The 20,398-nt window shown below is 40.4% G+C and overlaps 1 protein-coding gene across 1 annotated transcript; it reads right to left on the bottom strand.

Moving 5' to 3' along the window:
• Window positions 1-295: 295 nt before the first annotated feature.
• On the bottom strand, window positions 296-15,267 carry LOC120019330 (ankyrin repeat and SOCS box protein 2-like). Its single transcript, XM_038962625.1, has 8 exons — window positions 15,260-15,267; window positions 13,813-13,982; window positions 11,165-11,320; window positions 10,414-10,659; window positions 9,112-9,283; window positions 2,924-3,497; window positions 1,948-2,089; window positions 296-578 (listed from the first exon to the last, which is right to left on the bottom strand). The coding sequence occupies exons 1-8, from the start codon at window positions 15,265-15,267 to the stop codon at window positions 427-429; spliced, it is 1,620 nt and encodes a 539-aa protein (XP_038818553.1). The 3' UTR covers window positions 296-426.
• Window positions 15,268-20,398: the final 5,131 nt, after the last annotated feature.

The following is a 20,398-nucleotide window of genomic DNA, read 5'->3' as shown; positions in this document are numbered from 1 at the left end:
TCATGGTCCCCTGGAGGTTTTTGTCACTTGATGGTCCCAGGTGTCACAAACCATTAGAAGTAAAGTAATGAAGTGTAATGTATAGCATGTTACTGTACAGCCACTCTGTTCCAATTTAGGTGTTTATCGGTGTCCAAATCTGTCATTTAAGGGGAAACACAATTTGCATTGTAAAAAGTAATGTACACTTGCTTATAATACCATATACTATACTGGTATTATGTTTGGAAGAAAAATATAAAATAATAATAATAATAAAATAAATTGAGGACCACTTGCAGTACCCCATGTTGGTAAGCACTGCTCTATATTACTGCTCAAATTTGAGTAAAAGGATTCACACCAAAAACACTGATTATGTCAAGAGATTTTGTGCTGTAGTCCCTCATCATCTCTTACTTTGACTATAATGTCACACACTATTATTCACAAAACATTTTCTTGGTTACGCTCTTCGTGGTTGAGGTACTTGATTAGTCGTGGTGGGAGGGGCAGTTTTTTGATGCACCTCAGTCTGTGGATTCCAACCTGCTGGCGAATCTTCAGCCTGCACAGCTGCATCAGTGGACGTGATTGCGCTGGAAGACAATGGCAACAGATACAGTAATACTGTATGTGACGCTTGTATATAGAAAGTACAGGGTCAATGGATTCAGGGTTTGACACCCTTGTAGGGGGTGTCAAACATATAAAACTTTTCTACATACAAAACTTTTCTGATAATTTGGACAATCACAACTGAAATACCAATCATTTCTGTATTACTTTAAACTCTTGGTCTAACTAATATAATTCAGAAAGTCACCACCAAACCCCTGCTTTAACTACATTTAAATGTCATAACCCATTATTCTGTTTGTGTACCCTTCACCACACTTTTCATCATCTAAAATATATTTTCCCCCTCCAGAAATTAGGCTAACAACATACTGGTCCATATTATCAGGCTGGTGTGTTATTTAGCAATGAGCTAAATAACCTGTAGCCTAACTGATGCAGCATGCAGGCTGGCTGCAGCATACTGGCATTTGTGCATTTAGCCAGATCAGTGCTTCCCAAACTTTAGTTAAGTTGGTTCTAGAAGTATTGTAAGGATGATTATTAGGTTGCATAAACATGATTAGTGCTATCCCCCTAGAATTTTGGCCTTCACATTGTTTTTTTGAACATTAATAAGGAGGATAGGCTTTCGCTGCTGGCCAGAGTCTGAGAGACATGCAGGGCAAGCTGCACTGAGAGAAACAGGCTTGCTTGAGCCTACTGCCTGAGGTTCAGATAATTATTTAAAGGTTGACAATACTTCCACAGTTGTCATTGAGCTCTCAAAATTGATCCCAATATAACCGTTACCAACTACCACTTGTTTTGAAAACTAGCATTCACATGTGAGATGCGCATCACTTCACAATAGAAACTTTCCCCATTTGACAAAATATAATTGTCTATATAATTATTTTTCATGCTTATGAATTTACCATAAAATTTGACTGTACTAATTTATTTGTTATAAGTTAGCTCACAGTTTTGAGGGTTTGCTAAGAAGAGAGAGATGAAAGAGAGAAAGAGAGGAGATATTGCACGTTTCTCTGTTCTTCTTACAAGCCTTGCTCAACTTTTTTCCCCCTCTGAGTACCGGGCCAAACCAAAAGCATAATTGGTGGCGGGGGGATCCAATCATAAAATGAAGAATTGAGGAACACTGTGCACTGTAAAGCCACAGAAATCCAGTAGCTACCTGACACTTCACAGTGGGAAAATTATTTTTAATCAATCAAACCCAGGCCTGTAGTGACACCTCTAGCACTGCGATACAGTGCCTTAGACCACAGTGCCACTCGGTCCCTTATGAGCCTGCCAGCAGCTGCTAGCTAGACATTAGCTCTGGGATCCAGGTCAAGGCACCACTGTAACAGGCTGGTATGAACAGTATGTGTACATGACACTCACTTGCTTTCTCCTTGATGACTTCCCAGTCCTCCAAGCTATCTAGGTGCTCAGTAAGTCTGGAGCAGAGTTTCACATGGCCAACGTAATTCAAGAGTACATCTATGATGGGTCCTGCCCAGCGAGTAAAGATTACCTCACAGAACTAATGATGGAAACACAAAAAGCAATGGTAGGCTATGGTATATTGTATTTTTTAGTCTCTACTTTACAAGAAGTGTCCCAAATACCTATGTGCTAACATGACAGCATAACAATTATAGGTGTTTACAGTGTAGGTAAACATTATAACATAGTAAATCAAAAAAACATTCCTTTCCACAGGACACTTCAATGAGTGACTATAAAGGGGGAAATAAAATTGATCTGTTTCTGCATAGATCCGATAATTTATTGACGGTACATATTATGAAAGAGAGTGCTCCTTTTTCTATATTTCAACCCGGTGAAGTGTCCTGGGGTAAGGAATGTTTTGGGGATTTTCAAGTCCCTCAGTCTAGGAACTGATTACCTTTTTTGTTCAAACGCGTTTGGATACATTTTCTTGCCATTGTTACATAGTACTTACAACTGTTGCCGACAGCATACCACCCTGCATCCCACTGCTGGCTTGCCTCTGAAGCTAAGCAGGGTTGGTCCTAGATGGGAGACCAGATGCTGCTGGAAGTGGTGTTGTAGGACCAGTAGGGGGCACTCTGGCCTCCGGTCTTAAGATTGAATCCCAGGGCAGTGAATGGGCCATTTCCCTGCTCAGAGTGCTGTCTTTTGGATGGGATGTTAAACGGGTGACCTGACTCTCTGTGGTCATTAAAAATCCCCCTTATTGCAAGAGTAGGGGTGTTAAAGCTGGTGTCCTGGCTAAATGTCCATTTTGGCCACCTAATAATCCCCCTCATTCTTAATTGGCATTATATTTAGAATGTATGTAAATATATTACACATATGAACATACTAAACATTTCATTGTTATTTTGTTTACCTGAACAGGTTCCCCAGTGTTTCTGAGTGTATTGGTATTGTAGTGCAAGTCATCCCTCTCAGAGGTCTCCTGATGTGGTGGGTGTGGACCACTGCCATAAGTGCAACTAAAACAGGAGAGGGCGTCGCAGCCATTGTCCATCAGATACTTCAGCATGGACAGGTACTTCATACCAAATATGAGGGTGGCCGGGAACGAGGTGGGGTGAGTGGGTACGTAGGCGTTGACATTGGCACCGTGCTCCACCAGCAAAGTGACCAATTCGATACTACCCTGCCTCAATGCTACCAGTAGCGGGTTGAAGGTGTCCAGGTTTGGGATGGCGCCGGCTTCTAGAAGCATGGTGGCTGCGTCCACGTTGCCGTTGGCGACAGCGAAGTAGAGAGTCGTGCTACGATGGTCCTCATACATCATGGAGCGGTCATCTGACAGCATGGCGTTGACGTTGTAGCCGGCCTCAATCAGGACCTCCACAACTGCGTCCCTGTTGCACTCGGCGGCCAGGTGGAGGGGACTGACTCCACTGCGATTCACTCTGTACTTGCTGGTGACTTTGATCAGCAATGACACGATACTGAAATAGAAAACCACACAGAGGAAATTAGGGGGTGCCCAGAGTGGAAGATTAGTGTTCGGGTTAAAGCATTCCCTTAAAACATTCCTAAAGTTTCCATATTTTTCAGAAATCACAGTTAGAGTATTCCCAGATGGAGAATTCCCTTCCTGGTTACTACCCTTCTGATAGCAGGAATCCTCCAACCGGAATCCTCCAACTGGAATTCTCCAACCGGAATCCTCCAACTGGAATTCTCCAACTGGAATCCGAGGAATCCAAGTCTCCACAAGAAATACCGTCACAGGACACAAGGCATACAGTACACATTCTATTCCGAAAAATAACATTTCTTCACAGCTTTGTTGTGGTGTGTCTAGAATATGTGTCACAGTTCTGACTAAACCTAGCATTTTGCATTGTGTACTTTACGAACTGAAAGATTACAGTAGCATTTTCATTGGTTGAGAGTCCCTTTCTAACTTCTGTTCATTTCAGTTTAGGTGCGGAGAAAGGTGCATGTGAGATGTAAGTCGGTGGAGTTGGAAACAGAAACTAGGGGGTAGAGTACAGCGGCGATCGGTGCCGTTTAAGATGAGGGAGGACAATATATATTTTTTATGAGCATGGCCTTATTTCTATTACAGCATATTGGATGACTGTCATTCATATTCCGTTCAACCAGCTTAATGCAATATCGATAGGTTTAGGCTACTATAGGATACTCACACTTTCCCTATGCCCATCATGAGGTTGCTACAACCGAGCCTATAAATGAAAGTTTATAACGTAGGTGAACAGGTCAAGAGAAATTTTAGTAATCAAGGTGACAGACAATGACACATTCAATACCGCTTTGCACATTCTTGTCTCCATCCGTTCTAGGGTGTAATCATTAGTCCAACAGTTGCAACAAGAGTTTCTATTGGACAATTCAGGTATGTTTATCCTCATTTCTAAAAGTGGCAATAATAAAGCCTCTCTTGAAAAAGCCAAACCTTTTCCTGGAAAATGTAAAAACCCTATCGGCCTATATCGAATCTCCCATTACTCTCAACATTTAAAAAAAAGCTGTTGCACAGCAACTCACTGCCTTCCTGAAGACAAATAATGTATACGAAATGCTTCAGTCTTGTTTTAGATCACATCATAGCACCGAGACTGCACTCGTGAAGGTGGTAGTTGACCTTTTAATGGCATCAGACCATGTTCTTGCCTGGTTTAGATCTTATCTATTGGAAAGATATCAGTTAGTCTCTGTGGATGGTTTGTCTTTTGACAAATCAATTGTAAGTTTCGCCGTTCCTCGAGGTTCTGTTTTAGGACCACTATTGTTTTCACTATATATTTTTCCTCTTGTTGATGTCATTCAGAAACACAAATGTCAACTTTCACTGCTACGTGGACGACATACAGGTGTACATTTCAATTAAATTGCCTACCCTGAAAGCCTGTGTTTCAGACATTAGGAAGTGGATGACGGCAAAGGTTTTACTTTTAAACTCAGACAAAACAGAGATGCTACTTCTAGGTCCCAAGAAACAAAGAGATCTGCTGTTGGATCTGACAATTAATCTTGATGGTTGTACAGTTGTCTCAAATAAAACTGTGAAGGACCTCGGCGTCACTCTGGACCCTGATCTCTCTTTTGACAAACATATCAAGAATATTTAAAGGACAACTTTTTTCCATATTCTTAACATTGTAAAATCAGAAACTTTTTGTCCAAAAACTATTCAGAAAAGCTAAACAATGCTTTTGTCACTTCTAGATTAGACTTCTGCAATGCTTTGGTCTCCGGTGACCCGGATAAAGCACTAAATAAACTTCAGTTAGTGCTAAACACGGCTGCTAGAATCCTGCCTAGAACCACATTTTTTTATCATATTACTCCAGTGCTAGCCTTTCTACATTGGCTTCCTGTTAAGGCTAGGGCTGACTTCAAGGTTTGTTGTTAACCTACAAAGCATTACATGGGCTAGCATGCAGGGCTTTCTCCAATAGAGCTACATTTTTATGGAAAAATTCTGCCTATCCATGTGAGAGACGTAGACACGGTCTCGACCTTTAAGTCATTACTGAAGACTCATCTCTTCAGTAGGTCCTATGATTGAGTGCAGTCTGGCCCAGGGGTGCGAAGGTGAACGGCAAGGTTCCTCTCTAGATTTCTTCCTAGGATCCTGCCTTTCTAGGGAGTTTTTCCTAGCCACCGTGCTTCTACATCTGCATTGCTTGCTGCTTGGGGTTTTAGGCTGGGTTTCAGTATAGCAGTTTGTGACTTCTGCTGATGTAAAAAGGGCTTTATAAATACATTTGATTGATTGATTGACCTACAGTAGCTACAGGACAGCAGCTTAAGTTCAAAGCTACAGTCTGGGATCTGGGAATTATGGTAATTTCAATTATTGAACCATTGATTCTATTATTGGATAATATAATGTATAAATGTACACCAAAGTATTTTTTTAGGAGCATCAGTTTGTGACAGAGGTCTCAGTAGAGTTAGGCAGCCAGGCGAGACAAGTCTGTGACAGAGGTGAGGTGCATTTCTGCAGATACAACACTTTATTCTCTCTGTGCAGCAAACACTGGACAAGCCAGATGCTATTTTAAGGCAGTCTGACAAACCTCCAAAGTTGATTTCCAAACTGTATCAAGGGTTGACAGAGGCTTTTCACCGTTGACACAAAATTGTAAATCTAAAATGTGAGGAAGACCTGGTGATGAAACGATACAGATATGTTAGAATGCCCAGTCATGTTCATATAATCTCAGACATAAATTACTGCAGTTTAAGACCATCCATAGAACCTACTATATGCTAGTGAAACAGAATATCATGCACTCAGAAATTGTATTAATCTGCTGGAGGTGTAAAGCTCAAAAGGGGACATATTTGCATATGTTGTGGTCTTGTGAAGGCTGGCTGAATTCTTGCAAAGAGTATGTACATTTATCTCAGCATGTCTACAGATTCTCCCTTGCCCCTGTTGTTGTTTTCTTGGAAATGTTTATACTGGAAACCGTTATCAGAAGAAACTGTGTAACCTAGCATTTTATATGGGCTCCCAAGTGGAGCAGTGGTCTAAGGTACTGCATCTCAGTGCTAGAGGTGTCATTACAGTCCCTGGTTCAATTCCAGGCTGTATAACAACCGGCTGTGATTGGGAGTCCCATAGGACGGCACACTATTGGCCCAGCGTCGTCTGGGTTAGGTTTTGGCCAGGGTAGGCCGTCATCGTAAATAAGAATTTGTTCTTAACTGACTTGCCTAGTTAAATAAAGAGTAAAAAAAATAAAAAAAAATAATAATAATAATTATGCACCTGACTTGACTTATTCATTTTAGCTCCTAGTGGTGCAAAGGGCCTAAACTTGCACCATCAAGGCCATATTAGACACTAATACCCGTTAGTGGTGTGGGGGTTGTGATTTGTTGAGGTTTGGGTATTGTTACTGTTTTGACTGATAGCCTGTGACCTCTGACCTCTGTGTGATCAGGTGATCAGGAAGGGCGAGGTGAGCTGCTGCTGGATCTGCACTACCTGTAAGGACAATGAGATTGTCCGGGATGAGTTTACCTGTCAAGCCTGTGACCTGGGCTGGTGGCCCGATGACGAGCTGGAAGGTAACTAACTAACTGGGAACTATGTATTTATGAGCCATGATGACTGACTACATGGATCTACCTGGCTGTATCTCCTCCAGGTCCTACCCCCTCTAACCCTAACATCTTCTCTAACCTGTATGTCCGTCCCAGTCACTATCCCCTCTATCTATACCTCCCCCAGCCTTGGCCCGCCCTCATCTACTCTAACACCCACCTCCCTAGTCTCCCAATCCACCACAACATACTGACAATATATGACAAAACTCAACAAATTTGTCCTTAACTGACTTTCCTAGTTAAATAAATAAATAAAATAGTGGCTAATAAATGCATTGCCATTAATTGGAAGGTTGATTTTCCTCCCACAATGTATGGAAGAAATGTAAAGTTATGTACAGTATCATTAGATTTGTTTTAAGATTAAGGATACACTGTGCAACTTTCACAGGGTCTGGATGTCTTTTATGGAATACTGTATTGTATTGAAAACATGCCCACATCAGGGGATATTTAGACAATCCCTAGCTGCTGGGCTGCTCAGTCCTTACTGTTGTCACTCTGGCCTTGGCCTAACACACCTGAAGCCGTTAATGAATGTTTTACTAAGATCCTAAAGCTGAGTGGGGTGTGTTGGGTTGGGGCGCTACAGGGTCGTGGACCCCTAGGGGCAGGACGGGGTGACCCAGCTATATTGTGTGTAAGTACTATTAGGCTTATGATATGAATTCTGTGGAGGGTGTACTGTTTCTGTGTGTTGATGTGTGTTTGGAAGTTGTGTTGGGGAGAGTTGAGTTATTGACGAGACTGGTGGGGGTCCCGTGTGCAGTTAGCTCTGGCTGGCTGGGCTGTCTGGCTGAAATTTGATATAGAATATGTCTTAAAGACAATCAAAAGTTGTCTTTGTACTTTATTTGTAAGAGTTGTTCATTTGTTGGGCTATTGGTTAAAGGTGCAACACAATATTGATTATTGAATTATCATGGATTCAGTCTTAGTTCAGTCTTATCAATCACTTAAACATTTAATAATATCTTACCTAGCTTAATGACTGTGGGCATTTTTTCTTATTTTTGTTGTTCTAAATAGAGACGGCTAAAAGGGCCATTGTGTAGAAATGCAGGAAATGTGCTTTAGATGCCTGAAAAAATGGGAGGACACCCAGTCCCCCTCCCAAGTTATGTCCCCTTTTGCAAATGGCACTGCTGGGTGATTTAAAAAGTCTGTTCTGTGCAGATGGTCAGGGGCTGGAACATAATTATAATAACTTGTACACTGCAAATTGACTGCAAGTAAGCACAAACAGATAACATTTTACAATAATGTTATCATTTCAAAGCTTGATTAAATTGAGACACCATTATGTATCTCTATTGATTTGAATTCCTGGTGAGTTTACAGTGTTTTTAGTCCAACAACGAATCTAATAACAAAGAAATAACATCGCTCGCTATTTTAAGCTAATTTGAGTTCAAATGGCACTTCTGGGAAGTACACCTAGTTTCCTGAAACGAGTCACATTTTAGCAATTATATTTTACTTTTTATACTTAAGTATATTTAACACCAAATACTTTTAGACTTTTACTCAAGTAGTTTTTTACCTTGTGACTTTCACTTTTACTTGAGGCATTTTCTATTAAGGTATCTTTACTATTACTCAAGTATGGTAATTGGATACTTTTTCCACCACTGCTTATGTAAACAAATCCAAACAGCTGTGCTGCTGGGCAGGTCGGTCTCTGGATAGACCTCAAACGCCGCCGATGTTTATCCCGCGTTAGTGGGCATTGTAGAAATCAAAAGCCAACCTTCATGTAAGTCATGGAAAACTCTTGTACACAAAACTCTGTTTTGGACGATACTGACTTTATGACTAGAATAAATGTTTCTGACTAGTTGTGATGCTACATATGCTGTTTTCGACAAGAGAAGTTAGTTCTAGAGTTCAGTTCTGCTTTAAGGGTGCTGTGCATTGATATTTGTAGTATTCCCATGTATCAAGGTATTGTAAGCTAATTGCAGTTACCCATCAGCTCCTCGTTGGGCAGCAATATGTAGTGGCAGAAGTCCTTTATTGCCCGCTTTGTTGGCATCAGCATCCTGAGAAAGAAGAAGCTCCACAATGTCCTCATGGCCATTCTTAGCCGCTTCATACAGAGCGGTGGCCCCATCACTTGCCTCACTGTTGATGTCAGCACCTAGAACATATTCAGCGCAACTGACAGTTAGAAAAGTCAACAAACGATCCATAGTAAGAGCTCCATGACCGTTTTATGTGATCTGCGCCCTTTGGCCGTTCATCAAGGCATTCCTAGTCGATCACCAAACATGTCTGTAAAAAACTCAACGATAAAGGCTGTGATAAAGATTTGTGCTCCCTTTTTTTTCTTGCTGTTGGTGGTAGGTGTACTTGATTCAGAAGCCCTGCGCACCGGATAAGCAAAGTGCTTCCATTATTAGCAGATCGTCATGTCTCTTTTAATATCAAGGAATATTTAACTTTTTCTGGTCATAGGAATAACATGAATTTGTGCATGAGGCAGATGCGGTGCGACTCGAGTTTTGCCATCTGGTAGAAGATGGTGTCCCCTCTTTCTGGTCAGTCTCACCAGAAGAAAGGAAGGAGAGAGCAGGGACAGTGAGAGTTAGACTCTCTGCTGCTCTCTCCCTCCCTCCGTTGATACTAATGCCGTGTTCAAAACAACTGGGAACTGGGAAATCTCTGACTTCTGTCTTCAGTGCATTCAAGACAACTGGGATATCAGGAAAAAACGAGATCCGACTGTGAAAAGTCGTTTTGAACGGTCATCCAACTTGGAATTCCAAGTCGGAAACTCTAGCATCTTTCTAGACCTCTGATCACTGACGTAATGATTTGACCTTGTTTTTTTCCGAGTTCCCAGTTGTCTTGAAAGCACCATTACCATCAGAAGCAGATACCATCAGTCCAGTAAAATAAAAAAAGGTACTTATTTGCAAATTATTTCAATTCATGCTCAGTTGTGCCTCGTAAGTGCTACACCAACTGATCTATTTAGTAATCAAAGCTCGAGTTTTGAAATATAATATGGTCTGAGAAGAACAATATTGGCAGGCGAAGCATGTTGTAGCTAATATGCTGTGATCATATATTAGGCCTACTCCACAAACCTCAATCTTACAGAATAATTGTTTTTATTAGGTTAATGTTACATTTTTTAAGTCATTAAAAAAAATCTGAGTGGTAGCTCTATGCTTGCTTATTGACTGCGAAAGTAATCTTGACTCAGAAAAGGTTGGTGACCGCTGGCCTACAGAGTTCACCCATTTTCCCAGGGGAAAGACATACCGTGTTTAATGAGAAATCGAAGTGTTTCCTCGTGTCCACTCTGGGCTGCAGTAAAGAGGGGCGCGATACCGTACATGTTGGTTGGGCTGAGCTTCGCCCCGGCCTGGACCAAGATCTCACAGATCTCCACGTTGTTGCGGCTCACAGCCTCCTGGAGAGCTGTACAGCCCTGAATGCAGTGTTTGTTCACCACAGCACCGTGATTCAGAAGCATGACCACAATCTCAGCATTACCACTTTCACAAGCTGTGGAATACAGTCAAAGATCAAGTTAAATGGAAGAAATCCCAGACTTTGTTAGTCATGGAAGACAGTGTTTCCTAAACAAGGGTTTGGGGGTATTCCCAGTGTATGTAAGACAGCTTAGAATGGTATTGGAAGAGACATTCTGTAATGGCAGATTTTGAGTGTAGCTGTATTTCTCATATCAAGCCATCCCTGTCCCCCCATATACCTTTCCTTTCTCATGAAGTGTGCACTTGTTCACTAGTATTCCCCACAAATGCTAAAGCATTAGATCGGTGTAGGCTTGGGCTGGAGGAATTCTTGTACCAGTCATTTTCTTTCAAATCCATGAAGGGCAAGTTTTTCATTCAGTTTTTTCTCACAGTGTGCTGATCTTGCTGCCCAACACATAATTTTATTATCAGTCAAGTAGCCTATGACTTAGTATGCTTAAAATAAAAGGATAATTACAAAGTGATAGGCATATAATCTAGGTCTTAGTAGGTCTCTAAGGCAAATGTGTTACCTTTGTAGAGTGGGGTCTCTCTGTCCTTGTTGGCGAGGTCTGGGTCAGCCCCCTTCTCCAGAAGCATCTCTACACAGGCCACCTTTTCCCTGTACACCGCCAAGATGAGAGCAGTCTGGCCTTTCAGGTCACACTTGTTAATCATACTAGGTAGAGCTTGAAGGGTGAAAAGAAGAACACATGAGATAAAAATTAGACTAGGCTATACTTTATTTTATACTGTATTTTAGTCTGCTACTTAGCTGGGTTTTAATTGGTAAAATGGTAAAATACTTGGTAATTATGTGGTAAAAGGGGTGTTCCATTTGGTATGGACTGCTATTGTGCTCAATTGTTAAATTCTTTGACGTGAGCCGAGAAAATATAAATTGCCTTCAAGCCACTGATGCAGACCTTTGGAACATCTACATTTTAAAGTCTAATAAATCAATGTAATATAGGCTACACCATCACAACAAATCCATTATTTATTTTAGACAGATCTAAAGAAACATGAGATGAAGAAAATGTAGTCTATTTCAGAAGAAAAGAATAGCATACTCTGAGTTGTCGTTATGTTAGGTCCTGATCTGGCTATGCCAAATGGCTGTGGGCGACACTAGTTCATTTAGCAGACAAGATTTACTTAGAATTCCGTGGCATTGTTTCATATTATTTTATAGTATTAGTATTATTATTAAGAATACAATTGATCAAAGCTGAATAAAATAGAAAGGATATTTTCTCCAAATGATTTGAGGGAGTGCGCACATGCATCTATTCTGTGTTGAGCGGTTAACAAAGAAACAGGTGCTCCTACAGTGTATGCTTAATTTAGAGTTATTTATGTAACTTTAGTTGTGATACAAACGTTGGGCTATACGTTTTGAGTTTTAATACATTCTAAGGCTGCATGATGAGACTAATGACTATTTGAAAAAAGTTGCATGAAAGGTATGAGCTCTGCTTTGTTTTTTTTGTGCAGACTGTACACACTTCATCAGTCTCTCATTCACAATTTGACAACCACTTAATAATGCCATCCCCTGTGTGCCCGCAATGCCCCTTAAAAAAATCTGTGCCTTTTGCGGCCAGGGGCCATTGTGCCCTTGGGCTGAATCTAATAATTATAATTCCCTTTTCCCGGCAACATGCTCCAAAGCACCTCTCACTGAAATGGCTCTCCATCATGTGATCAGGTCTTTCTCACAAGCTACAAGTGAAGACAGACACACCGGGGACTCAACTGCATGCGTCCTTATCCAATTCCGAGGTGCATATTGAAGATATTGGAAAAACTGTCCACATTTACTTTTTGTCAGCCAACAAGATGAGTAGGCCTAACGAACAGCAAAAAATCACTAGCCTATGTCAATCTAACATCCTCCATAGTAAAAAAGACGACTTATTCTATTCTGTGCAAGAAATAAATATTTCAAACATAGTCTGGGAAAGTTGTGGAATGGAATAGATCCCAAATGAATGCAACCACTAGCATCCCAAAAACTTTTAAGCAATGAGGCTGACACAACAGATCAGAACGTTTAGCTTAAAAATTTTGATAATGCATGTAATGCTTTTATTATGAAGTTGCATTTTTATGGTGAAAAGGATCCTCCCAAAACTCACGTGAAACTCCACATGCTGTGTATGTATGCCAGTTAGGCTTTACACCTGTTGGAAAGTGGATTAATGTGCTTAATTTTAAGAAGTTATTTGGCCACTTTAGTTGTGATAGAAACATTATCAAAACATATAGGCCTATGGCCTAGAATGCACGAGGTGTGTGACCTTGATTTGAAAAAGTCGCAAAAAAAGGCATGTGTTTCTTGCCTTACTGCACACAAGCTGGGCATCATTCACAAGTGATAATATATCATTCACATGTGATAGGCTAATATTGTCTATTCTTGATTTATTCTTGTCTTTACATATACTAAATAATATATGTGAAATTAGTTTTGATTTAGAATGGACCATTATCTGTCTCGAAACAGGGGCAGTGGGAAAAAGTACATGTCATCTGTATGCACTTAAATAGAGAATGGAGGACGCTTTTACTGTGGTTCATGTTCATGCCAGCCAGGTAGGCTATACTCCTGTTGTAAAGAGAAGCAATGTGCTTAATATTAGGAACGTTGAGAAATAAATATAATAAGCCTAGCCTATAGAAAGCAGAGTGATGGCCTCCTCTTTTTAATAGAGGCCATCACTCTGTTTTCTCACGCAATTGCATCGCCTATAGAAATTATGAAAAACATAAGCTCATGGGCTCTCATTAAATATTTGATTACATTTGTAATGATGTGAGAGTGATTAGAGGGACAATAGAGTGCTGAGTACCAGACAGTTAGCAAGTTTGGTAGGCTACTAATGACCATCAGCAGCATCAGCGCTTGGAGAAGCCTAATTTCCGTAACTAAACTGTCATGTGGAATTTGACTGCCATCATGACTCGTGACCGCCGGTGTGGCAGTATTAAGGTCACTGTAACAGCCCTAGTTACCACTACAAACTTTCTCGGTAAATATCAGGTCAACAAGCTGAAATAGGATTGTAAAATAAAAGTGTTACCAAAAAGGACAACAATCCCCAAAATTACTGTACTAATGTTAAACATTAACCTATCGCTATACATGTTCATACATGGAATTTTGAATTGCACTTACCCCCAAGAAGAACCCTGACACACTGGTCTTGGCCATAATATGCAGCCTCGTGCAGCGGGATCCATCCATACTTGTCAGGCCACAGTATGTTATTCGCATTGTTTTTAGCCATAGCTTGAACCGTAGTCACATCTCCATTCAGGATGGCTTGCACAATAGTGTCCTGTTCCCTAATAGGCAAACATACCCATCATCATCCACTTGCTTTTTTTCTCTAGCCCACATGTACAATACAAGACATTAAGCGGAAATCCAGATCATTCTCAAACTCAGTAACTCTGTCAGTGATTCGTTTTTTAATTAGGTAACTTTGAGTTATGGATAGTGGATTAAAACAAAATACACTCATCCTTAGTTAGGGTTTATGGTGTTGGAAAAACATTGGTTACCTTAAAAGGGTAATTCCACCACTTTATCTCAAGCACAATAGCACTGTCTACGTTTGTGAAAATGGCACTGTGGTTAAAAGATAAGATAAAAAAGGGAAATTTGATGTCATCAAAACTAAAAACGTTTTTAAAAGCAGTGATTTGTAAACACTACTAGAATGGTGGTGACACGGTGAGCAGGAGAAGGCCCTCCCATGGCTAGAAACTTGTTGCAGATTTAGAAAATCATTGTTATTATTATTCCGTTATTATTATTCAGTTGTATTTGCCATTTTCTTATCTTGAAAAGTGAAAGTGGTGGAATTTCCCTTTAAGCAGATCATTCCCAGCAGGTTTGTATCCTATGAGGTGGAAAAATAACATACAATAAATGCCATCACATATTAATACAAACATCATTACATATCCTAAAGTGTTCATGTCTTGGTGTGAAGGGAAGATGTGTTGCTAAGATACCCTTTGTGAAAGAAGACACTTACTCCTCTGTCTCCAGTACGTACTGAATGGAGCCGTCGCCTCTGTGCTATGCCAGCATGCGCTTTCCATTGCCTGTGACAAAATGAGTCACCACAACGTCGTCACATTTCCTTCTTTCTTCACATTTACTTCTCCTGCTACAATAACAGTGAGATATACTCAGTTGACAGTCACAGCTGACTGCTGCAAATGTGTACGTAAAATGAACTAAACTAATACAGTGGGACCCTAAGCTCATTGGATATTGTGTGTTTCTTCAAAGTGAAATGTTTGATTCTCATTGCTGACATGCTTACTATGAAAAGCTCTGTATCAATCACTACAGTACACACATCTAAAATACCTGTCTTCAATTCTAGTTCATATCGCCACTATAATGTTCCTCTGAAAGCTTTTTCTTAGGGGTAGGCTTGAGACATGTGCATATCCAACATGCACAGTTGCAGGACACTAAAAAGTTAGTTTAATAAAATAAAAAAACTTGTACCACGCTACAGTTTTTCTCAACAAACTATCGCTAGGAGATGCTAGAGCAACGTGTTGTACAAGCACACGCAATGCAGCAATTGTCCTGCCAATACCGTAACATGACCTAGTAAACTTTATAAAGCCTGCAATCTTGCATCCAACTCAGCACGGAGACTTGTTTTCATCAGTGTTGCTATTTTTCAACCTTGGTGACATGTGAACTTCAGACCATGCTACTTGGATGTATTCCCCAAAAGCCTGTTGGGCAAGGGATCAGTATCATGAGATTTGATGGGACAGGTGTTTGGCACGTGGCCCACTGGAATCAATCAGACCAGACTGTAAACAAGGTGTTGTATGTCAACAAATGATACTCTAGGCGTCTCGGTTTTCCAGCTAGCAGTAAGCGGGTAAATAGTTTAGTCACGTTAGCTAAGCAGACGTAAACACCTCACAAGTCAAGTCATTCGTTTGAGAAAACAGTCACTCTCATGCATATCTGCAACCTACATATGATATCGAATGGCAAAACCCACAAACGTAAGGTTATATGATTCGGAAAACATTTGCATTGTACAGTGACACATAGACGCATATGACTGACTAGAGCAACATAATAATCAGAGAACACTTTCCTTGACCATGTCTTGACTGGCAACACTTTTTATTACATTGTCCTTGTGCTATGTAGTGACTTGATAAGTAACAAGAATTTCGCTACACTCGCAATAACATCTGCTAACAATGTGTATGTGACCAATACAATTTGATTTGGAACTACTTTGTAATGACCAGATAATTACTGTTGTACACTGTAACTACAGATATGTTATGTAATAAGGACAGTTATAGTGCAGCATGTCATTTTGACATGACATTGGAATTGTATGTAACTATCCATAGCCTACATCTTAATATAAATGGTGGCCCAAAAACCAAAGTGGATAATGAAAAAGAATGAAGGCTCTTTTCAGTTGGCACATACGCGTCAGTTGGGTTGGCAGTAGGCGGCCAATGTCTTGGTTCCTGCCTTGGTGGGTTTGGCCTGGTTGGGGATGGATTTGTCCTATACTGGACTGTTCTTCTGCCTAGAGCTGTTGGGGTGTTGCTGGCTTCACCCGGTGAAGTGGCATTGTGGGCATCACTGAGGCTGCGTTCGATAGCCAGCAGAATCAGCTCGTCATCTGACAGGTTGTTGTAGAGACTGTAGTCATCAAACCCCAGGTTGTGGCCCGGCGTGGAACCAGGAATAGATATGCTGGCAACTGCCATGTTGGATCTGGAGAGAAAGAGAGGATACAGTGTATCAGTTATGTATGATGCATTATGTCCACCATGTTGGATCTTGAGAGACCCATTCCTAATCAATATACACCAGGGGTGGCCAAGCCTGGTCCGGGCGGGTGCTGTAACATCTTCCGTCTAGAGACCATGATTAAAGGGATAGTTCACCCAAATTACAAAATTACATATTGGTCTTGATTGTTCAGCTAAATGAATTTACTTTAAGATGATTTGGACTTGACGTGCGAAAATCTTATTATATTGACTTGCATTGGTCTTGTACCAGAAATGCAAAAAACGTATAACGTGTAGACAGTGCCCATGTCTTTCAAAAAAAGTTACAAAATATCACTGTATTACCGTGTCCATACTGCTTACAGTGTAGGAAAATCAAATGTAATTGGGGTGAGATATCCCTTTAATTTGGACTGGAACACACTACATCATCCCCCTAAGTCCAGTGTAGTACATATATTACATAGGGTGGTTCCCAATACCCATTTCTGCTGAAGGGGTTTTGACCTGTTCACTACTTCCCAAAAATCTAAAAGCATTGGATTGATGGAGGCATGGTCTAGAGGGAGTTTCCACCATATTTTTTTTCCACTCGGCTTTTCCTTTCAAATCAGTGAAAGGAAGTGATCAAGTGCACACTTTGGGAGAAAGGAGAGATATTTGGGACGTACTGTAGCCAGAGACTAGGGGATTGATTCAATTGAACCTGCAATGTGGCATTTATGAAGCAGTCCCACGGTCATCAAATTCTAGAATGGTTTTGAGTAAAGTAAAGGAACATATGTGCAAGTGGGCTTGTCAATTAAGGTGAACTTCCTCCTAAGACAAACGTACCATGCAAATGGATGACTTGAAGGAAAAACTTTTATTGAATGGGTTTATTTAGGTTGGGTGAGGCTGGGATTATGTTAGGATTGGATAATGAAATTATGATATGCTCCCCTTGAAATAGTGTTCAAATTTCACATTCAAATCATTAAAGTGATTTGTAAATAACCAAGGGTTGGAAACGGTTCAGGGAACAGATCCGAAAACCTGATTTTTTTCCCTTCATGGAACAGAATTAGAACCACAAACGAAAGTGATCTAAACTGTTCCGGAACATAACCGTTATTTTAAAAGTATGGGAACCGGTTAAAAACATTATTTTACATAGTAGGCATTTCTTTCCTGTCCGACAAAAAACATGACAAAGCGCCTATACAAAGCCCTCACTCTGTCACTCAGAAACTTATTCCAGTGTCTGCTTGCCTACTAGCTGAAAATCTATGCCAGTGTCTGTGTGTAGGCAATCTGCCCTCCCCCTCGGAAGACTAGTTTAGTGGCCTACTGACGTTACAAGCGTGATTCAGAAATTAGGGAGACAGATTTTTCATTCGAAAATAATGGATTCAACTTTTAAATACTACTTAAGGATACTATAGTTGTCACATTATCACGATTTATTAACTAGAAAAAAGTAAGACGTGTGTTTATTTTAATTCTTGTGCTGCAAGAATTGCTCCATCTTTCTGATGGTCAAAGACATTAAAAGTTCCTTCATATAAGCCGCTCCTTCGTCGATATATATCTGTGAGCATAATTCAGATGATACATGTCATAACAACAAGATGCCCACCACGTCAAACCAAGCCTCCTCCACTCTCTTTCAGTCGCATCTCGCACCCTACACTCATCTGTCCAATGCCTTTAAATAGCTTGCCTGATCCATAGCAAGCTGCTCTTTCCGCAGTGATTGGTGGAGTAATTTAATGTCGCTAAATGTAAAAACAAATCCATCTCAGAGGTTTAAAAAGGAACAGAAAGGTCCATGTAGGATTTTTTTTTCACAACAACAAAAGTGCACCAAAGTTGTCAAATAACAATGTAAATGAAAATATGTCTTACCTTTCTCACAAGCTCTTACAATTTTCCAAAGGCAAAAAGAGTGTCAATGTTTCGCTCTCTGGTTAAACTCCCCCACTCCTCTGTCAGTAGATGTTTCGAGACAGGGCTTCCGATCCAGCCGTCTGGAATATTTCTGGGAGCTTCACATGATATCCATAGGGTAGTGGGCCAACTTTTCCTCTCCCCCGTTCATAGCTCAGAATACTCCTGAGGGGGAGCTGTCCTAGATAGCACTGAACCACAAAACAAATAGCTGGAACTCATGGGAGTAACAGCGAGGAATCCCAAAACATGGTGAGTATCTTACTAATCAGAAAATGTGTTAATCATACAATATGTGCATATTACAATAGAGTGATATTGACTGACTGTGTTCAATGGAAACTGTGAGTTGTCCCAAGTACAGTGTTCAGGCTTGTAATCCTCCTGGGTCAGACAGACTCTTGCTGCGTCTGTGTCAGGTTTGGTTGTGGCGAGTTGGTGTTCCTTGTTCCTTATGTTGAGAGGTCTGGTATTGTGTTGTGTTACAATCAATGTAATGGAAAGAGGTGTTTATTGCGGATGCCTGTTTCTTATTTTTAGACAAACAAATCCATGGAAAAAGGGTCAAGTTTATCGACAAGGTTGACTTCTTCCCATTTTGTTGGCAGGTCAATCTGCGTCATGTGTTTGTTTCATTTTGATCCGAGGGCACTTGGCATTTATTTTAGTATGAGGGCAAGGTCATAGATACCCCACAAGCTGGATTCCAGAATACCAGCCACTACAGTTACAGTCGTGTCATCAGTCTTTTAATACCACGTTGAGTGTAGAGTTTAGGGGTTAAATCAATACTGACCTCTATACTAAGGTTAGGGGTTAGTTCAGTACTCGCCTAAGAAATTGTTGTAATGCAGAACAAGCAATGAAAGGCTGTTCACAATTTCTAGTTTTACCTACCGTATTAAAGTGGAAATATAAGTGTGAAAATGTGTATGCCTATTCTGAACTTTATTTTGTAAATTACATCAAAATAGAAAACAACTAACTTGTCAGTTGCTGTTTACTTGAGTAAACTTACCTCTCCAATTAGATCTTGGATTAAAAGTTAACTTAATGTAAAGTGACAAAACAAATCTTACATAAACATTAATTCAGCATTGTTATGTCTGTAACCAACATTTGCTAAATCAATAATCCTGTCACACTATTTAGATGGACAGTCTCAGAGTTTCTTCTTCGACTACTATAACAATACTTTTGACCAGCTGAAGCAAGTCACACAATTTTTCTTCAGGCTAGCAGTAGCCAGCCATGCATTATTTGTTTGCCTATTTAGTTGATAATCAAATAGGAATAAGTAAGTAAATAGTGCACTTTCAGCTGTCAGGATAATTTATTTGACTTCTCGAATGCAAACACATTCAAACCGTTAATATCAAAGATCCACCATCATATTTTTCTGCTTATGCATCCTTATTTCTAGGCCCAACTTCCACTGTTGTGCGTGGTCAAAATTCCCCTTTCTATTAGGGGTGTGCTGAGTACTCAGACAAAACGAGTATGGTAACGGAAATGGAGAATTTTTCGAATATGATTACGGTACGACACATTTTTGTAATTATACTTGATCAGGATTAAGTCATTTTCAGCTGCCAGCACGCATCTCTCTGTCACTAAAACTGTGCTGCGCTGTGCAATCTAAATAACTAAATTGGCTAGTTTGGCTGTCTGTAAAGAAATGTATGGGGTGCAGGTTACGCTTCCTGTCACGATTGGATTTGAGCAAGCATCGCTCCCCCTCCCTCTCATTTCCCCCAACGTCTTTGTCATTATGACCTGAGCTAAACCCATGCACATTTTTACAAAGCGACAGATCAGTAAAAAAAAATTATGACAAATATATGGGGCAAGTGAATTACCTAAATCTGTGTCTGGAATAGGCTCAAATGCAGGCAGCAGTAGCCAGCCATGCATTATTGTCACGTTCTGACCTTAGTTCTTTTGTTATTTCTTTGTTTTAGTATGGTCAGGGCGTGAGTTGGGTGGGTTATCTATGTTCGTTTTTCTATGTTTTTCCCCCTTCG

This window comes from Salvelinus namaycush, chromosome 24 (genome assembly GCF_016432855.1).
Source record: "Salvelinus namaycush isolate Seneca chromosome 24, SaNama_1.0, whole genome shotgun sequence".
NCBI classification, from domain to species: domain Eukaryota; kingdom Metazoa; phylum Chordata; class Actinopteri; order Salmoniformes; family Salmonidae; genus Salvelinus; species Salvelinus namaycush.
The sequence above is the reverse complement of the archived record's forward strand: the minus strand, read 5'-3'. Positions and strand labels throughout refer to the sequence as shown.